The 22,410-nt window shown below is 39.4% G+C and overlaps 1 protein-coding gene across 1 annotated transcript in view; it reads left to right on the top strand.

Moving 5' to 3' along the window:
• LOC148133636 (vomeronasal type-2 receptor 26-like) overlaps nucleotides 1–22,410 on the top strand; it is a 28,698-nt gene extending 6,288 nt beyond the window's left edge. The window contains exons 5-7 of the mRNA XM_087968042.1: nucleotides 18,228–18,446; nucleotides 19,592–19,721; nucleotides 21,479–22,410. Of these exons, the coding sequence (XP_087824168.1) occupies nucleotides 18,228–18,446; nucleotides 19,592–19,721; nucleotides 21,479–22,410 (1,281 nt within the window). The remainder of the gene's footprint in view (nucleotides 1–18,227; nucleotides 18,447–19,591; nucleotides 19,722–21,478) is intronic.

Genomic DNA, 22,410 nt, shown 5'->3' with positions numbered 1-22,410 from the left:
TATTGAGTTGGCCACACCCAGCCAATAAAATGACCACTAAGCCACATCCACCAACTAAGCCACACCCACAGAACCAGTTGTTAAAAAATTTGAATCCCACCCCTGCCTATACCTAGCCATTTTCTTAACCTCATATAGCTTCATATAGCATCCTGTAAAGCCTTCAAAAGATTGCTTGGGTTTCAGGGAGGAGGCATCACCTCAGAACCAGAGGTGTGCTGCTGAAGGTTCGCAAGGGTTTGGGAGAGCCACTACCTAAAATTCTGTGCAATTCAGAGACCCCCCAAATCCCACCCCTCCCAGGCGTCTCCATGTGGCCCATTTTGAATGCAGTTTCTGGCTTCCAAAGAGCCTCCAGAGACCGGGGAGGGCAAAAATGCCCCCACTGCCATGGTGCACTAAGACTCCAAGAGCCCTCTTACAGTTACTGCTATTGAGCCTGGTTTCACCCAGTCTATATGTGTACTTTTGGTTTTTCTTGCCTAAGTGTAGGACTTTACTTTTATCCACATTGAATTTCATTTTGTTAAATATGGCCCAGTGTTCTAGTCTGTCAAGATCCATCTGGATCTGAGCCTATCTTCTTGGGTGTTGGCTATTCCTGCCAGCTTAGTATCATTCACCAATTTGGCAAGTTCCCCTTCTGTTCTCTCATCTAAGTTGTTAAAGAAGGTATTGAAGAGTACTGGGCCTAAGACAGAACCTTGTGGCACCCCACTGCTTACTTCCCTCCCTGTAGACTTAGACCCATTAAGCACTACTCGTTGAGTACGGATTACCAGCCAGTTTCGAGTCCATCTAGGAGTGGTGCTATCTATTCCACTTTTTTCTAGCTTACTAAGAATTAGGCCACACCCACTGTGGCCACACCCACCCAGCAACCAGGCAGAGAACCCATTGCTAAAAATTTTGAAGCCCACCCCTGCCCAGAATCACATGACAATCTGGGTGTGCAAGAAGCGTCAAGAAATCAGTTGTTGTCCTAGTGGGCACACTTCTAGAACTGCTTCAGTTTTTCTCAGTATGTAGCCTGAATCCCACCTGTTCCTGCTCTAAAACTCATCAGACTGTTCTGAATCTAAAGTTAAACATTGAATCTTTCTGGTCAGTGATATGACAACCTAACTTACACATAGCCACACTTAGTCAGAACTGGTTCCTGCATTCTAGCCTTTTTTATCATCATCATCATCATGAATTCTTTATTGGCCAAGTGTGATTAGACACTCAAGGAATTTGTCTTGGTGCAAATACTCTCAGTGTACATAAAAGAAAAGATGTATTCATCAAGAATCTTAAGGTACAACACTTAATGATAGTCATAGGGTACAATAAGCAATCAAGTCCTACTAGGAAACAGTCAATTTATTTTAAAAATAAATTTTATTAATCATATTTTCATCATAAAAACTCATTTCCATTCATTACAGCATTTCAATATCGGTGTTCACTCACATTGACATACTATCTAATTATGTAGGTTGCTACCATATATTACATATTTGTTGTTACATTCAATATAAACCAAATATTGACAGGCTTACAAACAGTATTTATCTCAACTTACTATAGCTCCTATATACCCTTTGTCTATCAGTTTTTTGTCTACCTTCCAACCAATTGTACCATAAATTCCAAATCTCATAGTACTCAATTTCTTCTCTGTCCTTTAATTCCATCGATAATCTATCCATCTCTTCACATCCCAAAACTTTTTTTTATTATCATTACATTGGAAGGAATATTGTCTTGTTTCCAGTTCTGGGCAAAGGCAATTCTGGCCACAATTATTATATGAAGTATTATATATTGGAATTTTTTTTACAGATCTTATATCTTAATATATCCAATAAAAATATATCTGGTTTCAACTCAATTTTTTTGTTTCGTAATTTCTTCTAGCCAATTCTTAATTTAGTGGAAACAATTTAAATTGGAAGAATACAAGCAACACAGTCACACAGTCAAAAGTGGGAGGAGATTGGTGATAAGAACAATGAGAATATTGATAGTAATAGTAATGCAGACTTGATAAATAGTTGGACAGGGTTGAAGGAATTTTTTGTTTATTCTATCAGATAGAGAAAGTCATTAAAATATTTGTATGTATATGGAAGATAACAGATAATCAGAGTTGGAAGGGACCTTGTAGGTCAACTAGTCCAATCCCCCGCCCAAGCAGGAGACCCTACACCATTTCTGACAAATGGCAGTCCAATCTCTTCTTGAAGGTCTCAAGTGATGGCGCTCCCAGAACTTCCGAGGGGAAGGTGTTCCATTGGTTGATTGTTCTTCCGTCAGAAAGTTTCTCCTTATTTCCAGGTTAAATCTCTCCTTGTTCAGTTTTCATCCATTATTCCTTGGCTTGTCTTCGGGTGCTTTAGAAAATAGCTTGACCCCTTCCTCCTCTCTGTGGCAGCCCCTATTTCCCCAATTGATCTTACAGACAACTGGTTTATGTATTCCGGAATCTTTGTTAGGAATAACATAGGTTACCTAACTTAGTTTGGGTAAAATAATATATATAAACTATGATAGTTAGTTTAAGTGTGTGTCACTTTAAATGCAAAGCATGTAATTTTGGGTGCGGCTGTGAACCACCATAAGAGGGAGCAAGAGAACCTTGCTAGCTTACTGTTTTGCTGGCTTATTGGATTGATGGTTGATGGTTGCTAACTGCGTGTTTTCCCTACTACTGATTTTCTTCAACGGCGAAGGAAGAAAGGAGGTTTGATTTCTTCTTATCTCTACTGCTGAAGAGATTTATTACTGGACTGATATTTGTAAGTTTACTGACCTCTTTTTCGACACTGGACTTTGCTAATGAATAATCCCCAAATGGACTGAATTAGTGAATGATATATGGACTGTTTGACTATGCTAAAACTCTAACTGGAATAAACTATTTAACTTGCACAGTGTATCTGTTTTACTGAGTGTAAGCTGCAACAACGTTTATCTCACATATTTGCCTGCCTGCCTAACTGCCGATGCACGTTCTGCTAGGGTGTATCCCTAACACTGGTTATGGGCCCAGGTGCACAGTCAGACTAACCAGGATATAACAGGCTTATATAAAGTGAGAGTTTGTGTAGTTACACAATACTGTAAACAGACAGCTGTGTTTTATTAATTATAGTTTAATATCCAGAGAAAGATGGCACAAGTCAATTTACCAAGTTTGTCTCTAATATCCAAACTGGATGGAAAAAACTATGTTTCATGGTCTATGAAATGCAGCCTACTTCTATGCAGAGAAGGTTTGTGGAGTATAATTCAAAACCCACCAGAAGTAGATGATTGGGATCTGGAGGATGAGGATGATGCTCAGAAAATACAAGAATATAAACTGAAGAATGAGCAAGCTCTCTGTATAATAGGACTGACACTCTGTGACCAGCAGCTTGTCCATATTCGTGGAGAAGAAGCAGCTGCTAAGTGTTGGGAGAATTTAAAGAAGATTTATGTTTGAGACAGTGTAGGACCACATATAAATCTTACACGGAAGCTGTTCAGAATACATCTTCAAAAGAATGGAGACATGTTGACTCATATAAACACTATGAAGAGAATTTTTCAGGAACTGCATGAAAAAGAACTTATCTTCACAGAACTACATCAGGTTTATATAATTTTGTCTTCTTTAAATGAGAGCTATGATGACTATGTAACTTCACTGGAAGTACTGCCAAAAGATAACCTCACATTAACTGACATTACTGGCAGATTATTTGAAGAAGCCAGGAGAAGGCTTGAAAGGGATCAACTGAGAAGGGAACAACAACCACAAGAAGAGAAATTATCTTCGACAGCCTATACAATTAGAAAATGTTTTAATTGTGGAGGAAAAGGACATTTGGCTAGATTCTGCAAGAAAGCAAAACGCCACAATGCCAGCCAGAATTCTAAACGGCATCAAAAGGATAAAAAATGCTTAGAGTTAGCCATGTATAGCAACGAAACTGTGAATAATAATTTATGGGTTGTAGATAGAGGAGCATCGCACTGCATAACGAAAGATAAGAAAAGATTTGTTAAGATGTCCACGAGTTCACAACAGATATCGTTAGCTAATGGCTGGAAAATGAAAGCAAAAGTTGAAGGTACTGCACATTGTTCTTGCATAAAAGAAAATGTAAGAATGTTATATGTACCACAACTTAAGTTTAATTTGCTTTCGGTTAGAGTTTTGATTAAACTAGGTTATGTAGTTACCTTTAGGGGAGAAAATTGCATAATAGAAAAAGAAGGTAAAAAAGTGATTGCAACTTTAAAAGGTGAATTGTATGTGTTAAATGATAATCAATCAGAGGTAGCTAATACAGTGTATAATAACGTTAAACCTCATGATGAATGCATACATTTGTTACACAGATGTTTAGGGCATATAAATTTTAAAATGCTCAAGCAAACGGTTGAACTGTCTAAAGGTATAAAACTGAAGCCTTGTAGTAAGTATTTGTACTGCAATGCTTGCAGTCGAGAAAAAAGCAAGGTAATACCAGCAAATAGAATTAATGGATTTAAAACTAAAGAGACTCTAGAGGTCGTATTTGCTGATATTATAGGTCCTAAAAAACCAAGTGTGGGAGGTGGTCGTTATATATTAAGTATAATAGATCATTATTCTAGATATGGTTTCTGTTATTTAATGAAGAGTAAAACAGAAACATATCAGAATTTCTTTAATTGGTTGAAGTTTGCAGAAAGAAAAACTAAAAGGAAATTAGTAACTCTTGTAACTGATAATGGTACGGAATTTATAAATAATAAATTCAAAAATAGACTGAAGATGGCAGGTGTTGAACATAAAAAGTCTGCAATCAGTATAGGCCACAACATAATTCCTTTATAGAAAGATGAGGCCAAACAATACAGGCAATGGCTCGTACTATGTTGTCGGATTCAGGATTACCTGAAACTTTGTGGGGAGAAGCAATAATGTGTGGTAATCATATATTGAATAATGTTGTTAACTCAACAACAGGTGAATTACCATTCACACGGTGGCATGGTAGAAAACCTGACTTAAGCTACATGCACACATTTGGAGCACCAGCATGGGTGCATATTTCCACACAACTGAGACATAAGGGGCAGCATAGGGCTAAAAAGTTATTCTTTGAAGGTTATGAATCTAATCACAAATCACACAGATTCTGGGAAAAAAGTACATCTAGAGTTTACTGTAGTGCTAGTGCACAATTCCTGGAACATGTAGGATGGGAAAAACTGGAGCAAGATTCAAGTAAGGATGTAATCATAGAAACCTACAAAAGACCAAAACATCATATCAGTAATAAGAAGAGTACAATTAAAGAGGAAGTACAGGAAGAACACATAGGACCAGAACAAGAAGAAATAGGTGAACAGGAAGAAATAGATAACCAGGAACAGGTAGTACATGAAAGTCCACCTGTAAGCCCTTTAATACCTAGACCAGGGGTGGGCAAACTACGGCCCGTGGGCCACATCCGGCCCGTTGGTCTGTCCAATCTGGCCCGGCCCTGAAAAAAAATAGCTGGGCTATTACCCTGCGCCACGTGGCCCCCAAAGCTGCAAAACAGTGCGGAGCGCTCTCGGGGTAGGAAAGAAAAGAAGAACTTTGCAAAGGCCTCGGCTGGGAGTTCGAAATCACCTTCGAGTGCGACCTCTCCGAAGGTGAGTCCCCGCCGATCCCCCTTTTTTTCCCGGGGCTTCCAGGCTTAAACTTTGCAAAGGCAAAGTTTGCAGGCGGGAGCGTCTTCCGGCCGAGGAGCGGGAAGGGTTCTGCCCGGCAGGCGAGCGGGCTGCTTGGAGCGGGCTGCTTGGAGCCACCTAAAGCTAGGCCGCTGCTGGTGGAGCCTTGCCCTGCCTTGGTGCCCCGTTTCTCGGCTCGGCGGTCCTGCTCACTTTAAAAGCCTGCTCCCAGCACCCGAGCAACTTCCCAGCAACTTGCGGCTTCCTTTTTCCTCACGGGCGCTCGCGCCTGGCCCCGAGCTGCGTGGCGGAGGGGAAACCCGAGCACCGCCGGTCGCCTCCTCCAAGCAGCCCGCCCGCCCGCCCGCCGGGCGGAACCCTTCCCGCTCCTCGGCGGGAAGACGCTCGCCTGCAAACTTTGCCTGTGCAAAGTTTAAGCCTGGAAGCCCTGGAAACCCGAGCAACTTCCCAACAACTTTCAGCTTCCTTTAACTCGCGGGCGCTGCGCCTGGCCCCGAGATGCGCGGCAGAGGGAAAGCCCGGCGGGCGGGCGGGCTGATTGGAGGAGGCGACCCGGCAGTGCTCCGGCAACAGCAACAGGCAGTTCCGCCCGGGCTCCGCTCAGGTGTCCGGCTGGGGCTGTCAGGAGTTGCTACCGCCGGCGCAGTTCCGCGCGGCTCCAATCGCGCATTGCCTTGGGAAGGAAAAGGCAAAACCAGGAGCCGCTGAGCCTGAGCCTCCGGTGCCGCTGCTGCCGTTGCAAAGCACTGCCGCGGCTCTTTTGCCTTTCCTTCCCGAGGCAACGCGGGACTGGAGCCGCGTGGAGCCGCGCCGACGGTAGCAACTCCTGACTCAGGGGCCTCCGAGGGGAGGGGAAGGAGGAGAAGAGGGGGAAGGGTGGGGGCGATTCCCAAAAAATCTTGTGCTGACCCAGCCCATCTGTCAAATTTTAAAAGTCAATGCGGCCCCCGAGCCAAAAAGTTTGCCCACCCCTGACCTAGACGGTCAACACATGAAACCAGACCACCTGACAGGTACCAAGCAAGTGTAGTTTGCCAAGTTAGTAAAGTTCCAACTACTGTTGAAGAACTTAGAATGTATCCTGCGAAGGATCAAGAAAATTGGCATAGAGCGATGGAGAAGGAACTAAATTCATTAAAACAAATGGAAGTTTATGAAAATGTTAAATTACCTCCAGGTGAAAAGTCCATTGGCTGTAAATGGATATTTAAATTAAAAACAGGTAAAAATGGGACTGTTACCCATAAGGTTAGGTTGGTAGCTCAAGGATTTAATCAAACTGCATGTGATTATGATGAAGTATTTGCACCGAGTCTAAAGGCAACAACCTTGAGAGCAGCTTTAGTGTGGGCAGCTAAAAAGAACTATATCATAAATCACTTAGATGTAGAAACTGCCTATCTGCATGCACCATTGCATCACACTATATACTTAAAGAAACCAGTGGGAATTAAGGATGATAAAAATAATAATGACTGTTGGAAGCTTAAAAAGAGTCTCTATGGATTAATACAATCTGGTTACGAATGGAACCAATATATTGTCAAGGAGTTAAACAATATACGGTTTAAAGCAGGTTTAGCTGATCCATGTGTATTTAAGAGGGAGACAAATGGAACGGTGTCATTATTATTGTTGTTTACAGATGATATTGCCTTAATTACAAAAACTAATAATGAAGCTACTGAAATAATATCATTATTAGGTAAGAGGATAAAATTAAAGCAATTAGGAGAGATAAAACAGTATCTAGGATTAACAATAAATAAAACCAATGGTGGCTATAAGATATCTCAAGAGGATAAAATTTACCAATTGCTAAAAACGTACAAAATGGAACTTTGTAAGCCAGCTAAAACTCCAATGAGTCAGGAATTTGGCCGCACTGATGCTCAAAGTCAAAAATTCGATAAGACTATATATCAATCACTAATTGGTAGTTTATCGTACATTAGTAATTGGTCAAGGCCAGATATTGCCTATAGTGTTAATCAATTGTCGAGATTCAACACTGAACCCAATGAACGACACTGGCAAGCGGTAAAGCGTATCTTAAGATATCTTCAAATGACAATGCACTATGCATTGTATTTAGAGCCAAAAGATGATCTGATTTTAAGTGCATATGCTGATGCAAGTTTTGCAACAGACATAAACACTAGGAAATCAACTTCAGGTACGGCTATACTATTAGGAAAAGCACTGATTGGTTGGAGGTCAATTAGACAGCAACACATAAGTATGTCCACAATGGAAGCAGAATTTTCATGTTTATCTTTATTATGTACTGATTTAATTCTGTATAAACAGTTGTTATTGGATATGGGAATAACTGTTAATGATTCCATTGTAGTTTATGAGGACAATCAAGCAGCCATACGGATGGCTACAAATATTGCTGTGAAAACGAGATCTAAGCATACAGATCTTAGATATCTGAATTTAAGACAATCTGTAAAAAATGGTTTAATAAGACTGGAATATTGTATGACTGAAGAAAACATTGCTGATGGATTTACAAAAAGCCCAATGTCCAGTTAAACACAAGGAAAGTTGTGATAACAATTTTGTTTTAGTTAACTTTTCTAACTACGTTTGAATCATTTTCCAGTATTTTTTCACTTTGGGGCATGTCCACAAGAATGAAAGAAGGTACCTTGTCGTTGTCCACATTTCCAACAATTTGGTTTTTAAGTAAATCTTAGCCAGTCTTGAAGGTGCCAAATGCCAATGATAGAACATTTTATGTTGGTTTTTCTTATATGCCACCGATTTTGTTATTTTATAATTCACATTCCAAATCTTTTCCCATTCTTCCAGATCAATAGTATGTCCAACGTTCCTACCCCATGCAACCATTGCTCCTTTCACAATTTCTTCTGGTCTTTCAAATTCTAATAAATGTTTATATAACTTTGATAATAATTTCTCATCTGGGCCAATCAAGATTTTATCTAATTTTTGTATTTCATTATCTATTCCAAATTCCTCACTGTTCTTTTTTTATATCTTGTTTGAATTTGCATATAGGTCCACCAATCCAGTTTTATTCCCTGTTCTTCCAATTTTGGTCTGCTCTTTAAGTTCCCTTGGTCATCTAGAATTTCCCTATACCCAGGGTGGGATTCTACCATATCGCACCTATTCGCACCTTGAACCAGTTGTTAACATTCTAAGCAGTTTGGAGAACCAGTTGTTAGAAGAAATTACTGGCCTAATCCTGTAAGGAAGGCATGAAGGAAATATTCTGGTGTTGCTTACAGAAACTGCCTCTCCGTTAACCCTTATTACATTCTTGGCAGGATTAGACTTCCTGTCTCAGGAGCGTCTCCGGAGTTTTTCCCCCTCCTTTGCTGGTACTTTGCTTGTGTGGAGTGACCATTCAAAGTTACAATGGCACTGAAAAAAGTGACTTATGACCATTTTTCACACTTCACGATGTTGAAGCATCCCCACAGTCATGAGAGGCCAGGCAAGAAGATGTGCACCTCAATGTGAGTGATATTGAGTTGGCCACACCCAGCCAATAAAATGACCACTAAGCCACATCCACCAACTAAGCCACACCCACAGAACCAGTTGTTAAAAATTGAATCCCACCCCTGCCTATACCTAGCCATTTTCTTAACCTCATATAGCTTCATATAGCATCCTGTAAAGCCTTCAAAGATTGCTTGGGTTTCAGGGAGGAGGCATCACCTCAGAACCAGAGGTGGGCTGCTGGAGGTTCGCAAGGGTTTGGGAGAGCCACTACCTAAGATTCTGTGCAGATTCAGAGAACCCCCAAATCCCACCCCTCCCAGGAGTCTCCATGTGGCCCATTTTGAATGCAGTTTCTGGCTTCCAAAGAGCCTCCAGAGACCGGGGGAGGGCAAAAATGCCCCCCACTGCCATGGTGCACTAAGACTCCAAGAGCCCTCTTACAGTTACTGCTATTGTGCCTGGTTTCACCTAGTCTATATGTGTACTTTTGGTTTTCTTGCCTAAGTGTAGGACTTTACTTTTATCCACATTGAATTTCATTTTGTTAAATATGGCCCAGTGTTCTAGTCTGTCAAGATCCATCTGGATCTGAGCCTATCTTCTTGGGTGTGTTGGCTATTCCTGCCAGCTTAGTATCATTCACCAATTTGGCAAGTTCCCCTTCTGTTCTCTCATCTAAGTTGTTAAAGAAGGTATTGAAGAGTACTGGGCCTAAGACAGAACCTTGTGGCACCCCACTGCTTACTTCCCTCTATGTAGACTTAGACCCATTAAGCACCACTGGTTAGTCACGGATTACCAGCCAGTTTCAAGTCCATCTAGGAGTGGTGCTATCTATTCCACTTTTTTCTAGCTTACTAAGAACTAGGCCACACCCACTGTGGCCACCCACCAGCAACCAGGCAGAGAACCCATTGCTAAAAATTTTGAAACCCACCCCTGCCCAGAATCACATGACAATCTGGGTGTGCAAGAAGCGTCAAGAAATCAGTTGTTGTCCTAGTGGGCACACTTCTAGAACTGCTTCAGTTTTTCTCAGTATGTAGCCTGAATCCCACCTGTTCCTGCTCTAAAACTCATCAGACTGTTCTGAATCTAAAGTTAAACATTGAATCTTTCTGGTCAGTGATATGACAACCTAACTTACACATACAGCCACACTTAGTCAGAACTGGTTCCTGCATTGTAGCCTTTTTTTATCAGCAGCAGCAGCAGCAGCATTAATTCTTTATTGGCCAAGTGTGATTAGACACTCAAGGAATTTGTCTTGGTGCAAATACTCTCAGTGTACATAAAAGAAAAGATGTATTCATCAAGAATCTTAAGGTACAACACTTAATGATAGTCATAGGGTACAATAAGCAATCAAGTCCTACTAGGAAACAGTCAATTTATTTTAAAAATAAATTTTATTAATCATATTTTCATCATAAAAACTCATTTCCATTCATTACAGCATTTCAATATCGGTGTTCACTCACATTGACATACTATCTAATTATGTAGGTTGCTACCATATATTACATATTTGTTGTTACATTCAATATAAACCAAATATTGACAGGCTTACAAACAGTATTTATCTCAACTTACTATAGCTCCTATATACCCTTTGTCTATCAGCTTTTTGTCTACCTTCCAACCAATTGTACCATAAATTCCAAATCTCATAGTACTCAATTTCTTCTCTGTCCTTTAATTCCATCGATAATCTATCCATCTCTTCACATCCCAAAACTTTTTTTTATTATCATTACATTGGAAGGAATATTGTCTTGTTTCCAGTTCTGGGCAAAGGCAATTCTGGCCTGATTATTATATGAAGTATTATATATTGGAATTTTTTTTTACAGATCTTATATCTTAATATATCCAATAAAAATATATCTGGTTTCAACTCAATTTTTTTTTTTCGTAATTTCTTCTAGCCAATTCTTAATTTAGTGGAAACAATTTAAATTGGAAGAATACAAGCAACACAGTCACACAGTCAAAAGTGGGAGGAGATTGGTGATAAGAACAATGAGAATATTGATAGTAATAGTAATGCAGACTTGATAAATAGTTGGACAGGGTTGAAGGAATTTTTTGTTTATTCTATCAGATAGAGAAAGTCATTAAAATATTTGTATGTATATGGAAGATAACAGATAATCAGAGTTGGAAGGGACCTTGTAGGTCAACTAGTCCAATCCCCGCCCAAGTTACACCATTTCTGACAAATGGCAGTCCAATCTCTTCTTGAAGGTCTCAAGTGATGGCGCTCCCAGAACTTCCGAGGGGAAGGTATTGGTTGATTGTTCTTCCGTCAGAAAGTTTCTCCTAGGTTAAATCTCTCCTTGTTCAGTTTTCATCCATTATTCCTTGGCTTGTCTTGGTGCTTTAGAAAACAGCTTGACCCCTTCCTCTCTCTGTGGCGCAGCCCCTATTTCCCAATTGATCTTACAGACAACTGGTTTATGTATTCCGGAATCTTTGTTAGGAATAACATGGGTTACCTAACTTAGTTTGGGTAAAATAATATATATAAACTATGATAGTTAGTTTAGTGTGTGTCACTTTAAATGCAAAGCATGTAATTTTGGGTGCGGCTGTGAACCTTGCTAGCTTACTGTTTTGCTGGTTTATTGGATTGATGGTTGATGGTTGCTAACTGCGTGTTTTCCCTACTACTGATTTTCTTCAACGGCGAAGGAAGAAAGGAGGTTTGATTTCTTATCTCTACTGCTGAAGAGATTTATTACTGGACTGATATTTGTAAGTTTACTGACCTCTTTTTCAACACTGGACTTTGCTAATGAATAATCCCCGGATGGACTGAACTAGTGAATGATATATGGACTGTTTGACTATGCTAAAACTCTAACTGGAATAAACTATTTAACTTGCACAGTGTATCTGTTTTACTGAGTGTAAGCTGCAACAACGTTTATCTCACATATTTGCCTGCCTGCCTAACTGCCGATGCACGTTCTGCTAGGGTGTATCCCTAACAATCTTCTCCGGTATTGATGAAAGGCAGATAGGTCTGTACTTTCATGGATACATTTTTCTTCCTTTTTTTGAAGATGGAAACTACATCACCTCTTTTCCCTTCCTCTGGTAGTTGCTCACTACTCCACAATCTTTGAAAGATATGGTTCAGTGCTTTTGAGATCACATCTTCCAGTTCCTTCAGAACCTTGGGGTGTAATCCATCTGTTCCTGCTGATTTGAACTCATCTAGAGTGGATAGGTCTCTTGCCATTTGCTTGCTTACTTTGTTTTGCATTCTAATCTGCTGTCATGCCCCTGGTGGAGACTGACTCTGATGGAGAGGAGGAACAGCTGACAGGGAGTGGAAGTAAGGTTCCAGAGGTGAAGGAGGCAGGGGAAGGGCAGATGCCAGCTGGGCAGTCAGAAGAGGACCCAGGCCCATCCCCTCTCCATCCTAGGGCATGCAGGGAGGAGAGGATAAGGGAGAGACATGGTCTATGGGGGAGGAGAGGGCCTTGATCCTCTTCATGGGTTGCAGCTGTGACAACTGATAAGAAGACGGACATGCGTACGGAGAGTGCTGGAAACAAAGCGTCTGGAAATATCTCTAGTTTATTGTTCCTCTCTGAGTTTGGCGTCCTTCCCAGTGTGTGTTCTAATATCTGTGGATATCTTCAAGCCCTTATCTTGCCTGGTTTGTGTTGTTTTTTACTCTTTATAATTTTTTTTAAACAAATTTTATTAATTTTACAATTAAAAAAACAAATCTACAACATATACACAAATAACAAAGCCAAGAAAAAGGCTAGAAAAGAAGAAAGAAAAAAACACAAAAAGAGAGGAAAAAGAAAGAAAAAAGAAAGAAAAGGAAAGGTGAACATTTAAAAACATTTTCCTTTTTGACAGTTTGTAAGACCTTTTCTTCTTAAATTGTATCGTATACGCACATCTTATCAGTATCTATATTTAAATTACCCTCGACTAAGTTTATCTTATACACGATCTATCTTTGATTTAACCATTTATACCAAGGATTCCAGTTATTGTAATATATTGAGGACTTTTTTTTTTTTTAAGGCTAGAGTTAATTTGTCCATTTCTGCGCAATCTAAAATTTTCTGGATAATCATCTGTTCTGTAGGTGTGTGAGATAGTTTCCAGCACTGAGCAAACGCTAGCCTGGCCGCTGTTAAGATATGTATTATTATGTACTTCATCTTTTTGATAATTGTTTGTCAAAAATCCCTAAAAGGAAGGACTCTAGTTTGTATTCGATTTGTTCTTTGGTTATCTCCTCCAGCCATTTTTTAATTCTTTGCCAGTATTTCTGGGTTTCCTTACATGACCACCACATGTGGAAAAAGTTCCGTCTATGCTTTTACATTTCCAACATTTTGGACTCGTGTTGGGGTGCATCTTTGCCAACCTCGAAGGGGGAAGGTGCCATCTGTAAAACATTTTGTATGCATTTTCTTTATAGGCTGCCAATTTTGTGATCTTGTTGTTTCTGTTCCAAATCCTTTCCCATTCTGATAATGTAATACTCCGTCCAACATTCCTGCTCCAAGCTATCATATTTCCTTTGACTATCTCTTGTTCTAGTTCTACTTCCAGTAAGTATTTGTAAAATTTTGTTATATTCTTTTTGTTTGGTCCTAATAAAATTTTATCTAAGTGCTAAAGTTTGTTATAAATTCCGAAGTCTTTGTTATCTTGTTTATATCTACTGTGGATTTGGAGATATACCCACTGATCAATTTCCAAATCCTCGCTCTTGTAATTCTTGTCGTGTTTTCAGTTTTCCTTGTGAGTCTAATAAATCTTTATATTTAAACATTTTTGTAATATCCAAATTGTTGGGGTGAACCATTGCCTCCATTGTTGATAGCCAAATCGGTACTTTTAGATATGTTTTTCCGTACTTTTTCCAGTTAGTTAGTAGTGAATCCCTAATAAGGTGTCTATGAAAATATGACTGATTAGGTTTCCCCACTTCCCATAAGAAGGCGTGCCAACCTCTCTGCAAATCGTGGCCTTCTAATAATAGTGCTCTTTTGTTGAGTAAGTTCACCCAATCTTTTTAGCCATAATAAGGTGGCTGCCGTATAATGTAATTCCCAATTTGGAAGTGCTAATCTCCTCTACTCTTCAGATCTTGTAATGCCTTTACATTAATTCTAGCTTTCTTTCCCTGCCAAATGAATTTGAGTGTTATCTTATTTAGTTCTTCAAAAAAAAAAAAATGTAATTTAATTGGAATTGTCTGAAATAGGAATAGGAATTGTGGTAAAAGATTCATTTTGATTGAAGCAATCCTGCCCAATAGAGAAAGCTGCAACTTGCTCTAGGATTCTAAATCTTTCTTTACTTGTTGGAGTAATTTGTCATAGTTATTCTCTTTGAGTGATTTACATTGTGGTGTTAGCCATATTCCTAAGTATTTGACTTTCTTTGTTACCTGTATTCCCATCCTTACCTCTAATTCTTTTTCTGGTCTTCTGTTAAGTTTTTGGTCATTAATTTTGTTTTTTTTTTCCTATTGATTTTAAGTCCTGCTACTGCACGAATTGTTCTAATTCTTTTATTAAATTGTATCCTTTTCTATTGGTTCCTCCAAAAGAAGACCATGTCATCGGCAAACGCTTGTAATTTGTATTCTTCTGTTTTAATCTTCAATCCTTTAATTTCGGAATTTTGCCTAATGCGTGTTAAAAGTGATTCTAAAGCGAATATGAAGAGAAGAGGTGAGAGAGAGCAGCCCTGTCTAACACCTTTTTCTATTTTTATTGGACCTGTTCTCCATTTATTAAGATATTGGCCTGTTGTGTGTCATAAATTGTTGTTATGATATTTTCGAATTTAGTGCCTAGATTCATATTATAAATTTTTGAATTAAGAAATGCCAATTTAGATTAGCTTCAAAGATAGGGCATGCAGGGAGGAGAGGATAAGGGAGAGACATGGTCTATGGGGGAGGAGAGGGCCTTGATCCTCTTCATGGGTTGCAGCTGTGACAACTCGATAAGAAGACGGACATGCGTACGGGAGAGTGCTGGAAACAAAGCGTCTGGAAATATCTCTAGTTTATTGTTCCTCTCTGAGTTTGGCGTCCTTCCCAGTGTGTGTTCTAATATCTGTGGATATCTTCAAGCCCTTATCTTGCCTGGTTTGTGTTGTTTTTTACTCTTTATAATTTTTTTTTAAACAAATTTTATTAATTTTACAATTAAAAAAACAAATCTACAACATATACACAAATAACAAAGCCAAGAAAAAGGCTAGAAAAGAAGAAAGAAAAAAACACAAAAAGAGAGGAAAAAGAAAGAAAAAAGAAAGAAAAAGGAAAGGTGAACATTTAAAAACATTTTCCTTTTTGACAGTTTGTAAGACCTTTTCTTCTTAAATTGTATCGTATACGCACATCTTATCAGTATCTATATTTAAATTACCCTCGACTAAGTTTATCTTATACACGATCTATCTTTGATTTAACCATTTATACCAAGGATTCCAGTTATTGTAATATATTGAGGACTTTTTTTTTTTAAGGCTAGAGTTAATTTGTCCATTTCTGCGCAATCTAAAATTTTCTGGATAATCATCTGTTCTGTAGGTGTGTGAGATAGTTTCCAGCACTGAGCAAACGCTAGCCTGGCCGCTGTTAAGATATGTATTATTATGTACTTCATCTTTTTTGATAATTGTTTGTCAAAAATCCCTAAAAGGAAGGACTCTAGTTTGTATTCGATTTGTTCTTTGGTTATCTCCTCCAGCCATTTTTTAATTCTTTGCCAGTATTTCTGGGTTTCCTTACATGACCACCACATGTGGAAAAAAGTTCCGTCTATGCTTTTACATTTCCAACATTTTGGACTCGTGTTGGGGTGCATCTTTGCCAACCTCGAAGGGGGAAGGTGCCATCTGTAAAACATTTTGTATGCATTTTCTTTATAGGCTGCCAATTTTGTGATCTTGTTGTTTCTGTTCCAAATCCTTTCCCATTCTGATAATGTAATACTCCGTCCAACATTCCTGCTCCAAGCTATCATATTTCCTTTGACTATCTCTTGTTCTAGTTCTACTTCCAGTAAGTATTTGTAAAATTTTGTTATATTCTTTTTGTTTGGTCCTAATAAAATTTTATCTAAGTGCTAAAGTTTGTTATAAATTCCGAAGTCTTTGTTATCTTGTTTATATCTACTGTGGATTTGGAGATATACCCACTGATCAATTTTAAATCCTCGCTCTTGTAATTCTTGTCGTGTTTTCAGTTTTCCTTGTGAGTCTAATAAATCTTTATATTTAAACATTTTTGTAATATCCAAATTGTTGGGGTGAACCATTGCCTCCATTGTTGATAGCCAAATCGGTACTTTTAGATAGTGTTTTTTCCGTACTTTTTTCCAGTTAGTTAGTAGTGAATCCCTAATAAGGTGTCTATGAAAATATGACTGATTAGGTTTCCCCACTTCCCATAAGAAGGCGTGCCAACCTCTCTGCAAATCGTGGCCTTCTAATAATAGTGCTCTTTTGTTGAGTAAGTTCACCCAATCTTTTAGCCATAATAAGGTGGCTGCCGTATAATGTAATTCCCAATTTGGAAGTGCTAATCTCCCTCTACTCTTCAGATCTTGTAATGCCTTTACATTAATTCTAGCTTTCTTTCCCTGCCAAATGAATTTGAGTGTTATCTTATTTAGTTCTTCAAAAAAAAATTATGTAATTTAATTGGAATTGTCTGAAATAGGAATAGGAATTGTGGTAAAAGATTCATTTTGATTGAAGCAATCCTGCCCAATAGAGAAAGCTGCAACTTGCTCTAGGATTCTAAATCTTTCTTTACTTGTTGGAGTAATTTGTCATAGTTATTCTCTTTGAGTGATTTACATTGTGGTGTTAGCCATATTCCTAAGTATTTGACTTTCTTTGTTACCTGTATTCCCATCCTTACCTCTAATTCTTTTTTCTGGTCTTCTGTTAAGTTTTTGGTCATTAATTTTGTTTTTTTTTCCTATTGATTTTAAGTCCTGCTACTGCACCGAATTGTTCTAATTCTTTTATTAAATTGTATCCTTTTTCTATTGGTTCCTCCAAAAAGAAGACCATGTCATCGGCAAACGCTTGTAATTTGTATTCTTCTGTTTTAATCTTCAATCCTTTAATTTCGGAATTTTGCCTAATGCGTGTTAAAAGTGATTCTAAAGCGAATATGAAGAGAAGAGGTGAGAGAGAGCAGCCCTGTCTAACACCTTTTTCTATTTTTATTGGACCTGTTCTCCATTTATTAAGATATTGGCCTGTTGTGTGTCATAAATTGTTGTTATGATATTTTCGAATTTAGTGCCTAGATTCATATTATAAATTTTTTGAATTAAGAAATGCCAATTTAGATTATTGAATGCTTTTTCTGCATCTAAAAACATAAGTGCGAATTGTTTCTCAGGGTGGGCTTCATAGAATTCTAAGACATCTATAACTGTTCTTAAATTATTCTTTATTTGTCTAGTCTACTCTTTATAATTTAAATGGCATTTCCTCCTTCTTGTAACTACTTGTGTGGGAGTTTTTTTTACTCCAGTCAAGGATATTTGGAGCTTGGAAGCAAAGTGAAGGAATAAAAAGGGCTTCACCTATTTTTTGTGACTGTGTTTATTTTGTATTCCACCCTGGGTAATCACATCTTAGATTCTTGCAATATTTTCAATCTTATTCTTGCTTTTTTTCCCCTGCGAAACAAATTTCAAGATTGTTGTGTTCATCAAAGTATTTTCCCCATTTTTAGGGGGATCGTTTGGAATGGAAAAAGTAGCTTCAATAGAATATTCATTTTTATAGTTGCAATTCTTCCTACTATTGATAATTGCACATTTTTCCATTTCTCCAAATCCGCTTTGATTTGTTGTAGTAATCTTGTATAGGTGTTTTCTTTAATTGTCATACATCTTGCTGTTAAATATATTCCCAAGTATTGTGCTTTCTTAACTATCTGTAGGTCTAATTTCTTAGTCAGTTATTCCTTCTGCTTTTCTGTAAGACTCCAATTTCTGAAGATCTCTTTTTTCTCCCAGCTTCTTCCTTATTTGATGAATGTCCAGTTCAACAACAGTGCTGGAGATGAAATCTCCTTCTCAGAAAATGGACTGGGATCTGCTGGTTATGACCTTCTCAATTGGGCTCGCCTCCCCAATCGATCAGTTGTCTTTCTGAAAGTTGGGCAAATAAATCCAGGGGCTCCTCCAGGCCAGAGTGTCACCATTCACTCTGATGCAATTATCTGGCCTACAAAGGTGAGCTGGAAGATTCATTCTCTCCTGGGGATGCAGAACGCCCTAATTGGAAAATAGAACTATTGAATTGGGAAACATGACAGATGACATTTGGTTAAAAAAACTGATTTGCATGTGAGATTTGAGGTCAGATTTGATTCAGGACAAAATAATATAGTTGGCCATTAGTGCAAGCAACAGTGATTTCTAAGGACCACTCCAATTATAGAATCAAACATAGGACCCAAAACCCAATAACAGAGGACACTTCAGCAGGTGTTTGCCAAAACCCCAAAGAGATTTTCTCATAACAATACCATGACACTCAATTGCACAATGTGACCTGCTGTCAGCTTTAAAATTCAGCTGTCACATTTCATCAAAGGGGGGGGTGGAGGAGTTGAAATGTTCAAGGTTATTCTGTATGTCGTATTAAGAAATTCCAGTTGCAGTTAATTGGTTCTCGTGATTTATGAAGTGTAGAAGTGGGAGAAGAGAAGGGAGGAGAGAAGGTGGATTCTGTGTAACGCGTGAAAATAATTTCACTTTGGGAAATTGCCTTTGACATGCCAGACATGGAGAGAAAATGTCTCGGAGTGATTGATATCATGGATACTTTCTGGATGCCTTCCACCTGCACGAATAGGGGGAGGGAGAAGTCTATACTTTAATTATGTGGATTTGTGCCTAAAATTAGTTTCTGTGCCTTAAAGGACACAGAATGTGGCAATGGATAAATGAAGCATGTCCATTGTTACATTCATCTAAAGCACAGGTATCAAACTCAATTTCATTGAGGGCTGCATGAGGGTTTTGTTTGACTTTGGGGCTGGGGTGGGTGTGGCCAGGGTGGGCATGGCCAACTTGACAAACCTTGTGTTGGGGGGCACTAGTGGTGGCTTGAGTGCTCTGTTAGGGAAAATGGGCCCCTGAGTTCTGTTTTTGGCTGCAATGGCCTCCTGCAACATTCTGCCAGCAAAAATGGAGCTCAGGATGGCCTCCTGTGGCTTTCTTGAGTTCCGTTTTCACTGGCAGAGACACTGCAGGCTGGTCCTTCACTGTTTCCAGGGCAACCCTGCGGGCCAGATCTAAACACCCCATGGGCCAGATCTGGCCCCTGGGCCTTGAGTTTGACACCCCTGATTTAAAGCATTTCTCTCTTTTAGAAAGTGCCCCTTGCCAGGTGTAGCAGGAAGAGATGCCAGGCAGGAGAGAGGAGAAGTGTCCCAGAGGGCAAACAGGTTTGCTGCTACCTATGTACCCCTTGTTCAGATGGAAGCATTTCTGATCACACAGGTAGAATATCTATCATCTATCTATCTATCTATCTATCTATCTATCTATCTATCTATTATCTATCTATCTATCTATCTATCTATCTATCTATCTATCTATCTATCTATCTATCTATGCGAAATACCACTCACACATTATCACAAAATTTCCAGAACCATAAAGCCTACGAAATTTGGCACATATGTTCCTCTTGGCTTCTAGGTGTTCACTAAGAAAGGATTTTTGACCACCAGAGCTTTAGTATTTCCTATATTATTATTAACATGCTCTGATGCTAAGGAGTTCTACTTCCCCTCCCGACCTGATAAGAAATCTCTTCCAAAGGCATAACACAAGCAGAGGAGAGGAGTTTCAGTTTCAGTTTTAGATTCACAGCAGCACCAAACAGCTTTAGTACAGAACAGTTGAGCTAAGCCGTGCCCAGGTTCCTTGCTATCTCCTTGATCACACAGCCAATACTGCTTCAGTTTCCAAACAGCCCTCAACTCTCTTAACACAGTTGTCGCCTACCAGTGGGCCGCAGCCCACTGGTGGGCCATGGGAAAATTTTGGTGGGCTGCAGAGAAATCTCACCCCCAGAACACCCCCCCAAAGCAATTAATCCAGGCTACACAGAAACACAAGGCTGTGCCGTCCACATGGCCCGCAGGAATGCTTCCCATCCACTCACTCCTTACCCGGCCATCTTGCCTGCTAAAATTGCTATTTTTCCTTTTTCTGGCCATCATCTGTTCTGCTGTGCTGGGAGATTTAGATTAGCTAGGAAGCAGGAAAAGGTTGGATTTCTTGTTTTCTAGCTAGTCTTTAGATCTTCAGCTCTGCTTTTAAGCACAGCTGAACTTCCCTTAGGACTGAAGGTTCCATTCAGTGCAGACTCACGATAAGCAAATGTTATGTGACAGACTGAGCTAGCTGATGGCAGATAGATAGATCACTGAATGATTCTGTGAGCAACTCAATCTGCCTGCCTGCTTTGCCTGATTTTGGGTAAAAGTTGCTCTTTTTTAAAAATAAAAAATTCAATATTTATATACATGGTGTGTTGTGAGTTAATTTTGTGAGTTTGCTTGCAAGCAAATTTTATGTGACAGACTGAGCTAGCCGATGGCAGATAGATAGATCACTAAATGATTCTGTGAGCAACTCAGTCTGCCTGCCTGTTTTGCCTGATTTTGGGTAAAACATGCTCTTTTTAAATAAAAAATTCAATATTTAGAGAAATATTTATAATATTTACATACAAGCCATGCCCAGCCAGTCACATGACCACCAAGCTACACCCACAAATTAGGCCACGCCCACAGAACTGGTTAGTGGTCCCTGGGATTTAAAATTATGAGTTTTGTGGTCCCTGAGATCCAAAAAGTTGGCGACCCCCTGCTCTAACACACTGACAGGACACTAGCCAGGTGAATACCAATGGATGTTGGTAGGCAGAGGCAGAATTTCCCCCCCTTATTTTCCTCCCCAAAAACTAAGCCCAATCACAGAGTTTCATAGCGAAGCACAGGTATCGAGCTAGTACTTCAAATATAGACCATCCAAGATCACTGAACCATTCCATAAATCAAAATATTAATGTTTTAAAAATCATTGTACATAGAACTCAATATTCTAGGGTACAACTTCTTTTCCTTTTCAGAATACTAAGTGGACAATTCTATATCCTTTCCCCTGTAACCAATTTCCCTATAAATCAATTTGGATCCGGAAAAGAGTCCATTCCCTCTCATGATTTTCAGTGCTTTTGATTTCAGATGATAATCAAAGACTCTTGATTTCAGATGCAGCTCACTGTGAGCCTTGCCCAGAAGACAAATACCCCAACAAGGACCAGGACCAATGCATTGCCAAGAAGATCCACTTCCTTGCCTATGAAGACACCCTGGGATATATTTTAGTTTCTCTCACTCTTTTCCTCTCTGTGACCACATCTGCAGTCCTGATAATTTTTCATAAACATCATGACACACCAATCGTCAAAGCCAACAACCGAGATCTCACCTACATCCTTTTGCTCTCCCTCCTTCTCTGCTTCCTCTGCTCCTTCCTCTTCATTGGTCAACCTGGGAAGATGACCTGTCTCTTACGACAAACTGCCTTTGCCATTCTCTTTTCCCTTGCAGTTTCCTCTGTGTTGGCAAAAACTGTCATGGTGGTTCTGGCCTTCATCGCTAGCAAGCCAGGGCATAGGACAAGGAAACTCTTAGGAAAACCATTGACCAACTCCATTGTCTTAGGCTGTCCCCTGATCCAAGCAGTTCTTTGTGCCACCTGGCTGGGAACTTCTCCACCATTTCTCAACATGGATTTCCATTCCTTGTTTGGAGAGGTCATCGCAGAATGTAAGGAAGGTTCTATTTCAATGTTTTATGTTGTCCTTGCCTACCTTGGTTTATTGGCTCTTATGAGTTTCACAGTGGCCTTTCTGGCTAGGAAATTGCCTGATAGCTTTAACGAAGCCAAGTTCATTACTTTTAGCATGCTGGTCTTCTGCAGTGTTTGGATCACCTTCCTCCCCACCTACCTGAGCACCAAAGGGAAGTCCATGGTGGCCGTGGAGATCTTCTCCATCTTGGCCTCTGGGGCTGGTCTCTTGGTTTGTATATTTTTCCCCAAATGTTACATTATCCTACTGAAGCCCAATCTCAATTGTAAAGAGAATATAATGAGGCATAAGAATTTCTGA

This window comes from Notechis scutatus, chromosome 1 (genome assembly GCF_049901735.1).
Source record: "Notechis scutatus isolate UNSWTSFEM ecotype Mainland chromosome 1, rNotScu1.2, whole genome shotgun sequence".
In the NCBI taxonomy this organism is placed as follows: Eukaryota; Metazoa; Chordata; class Lepidosauria; order Squamata; family Elapidae; genus Notechis; species Notechis scutatus.
This window is presented reverse-complemented; position numbering and strand designations above follow the sequence as displayed.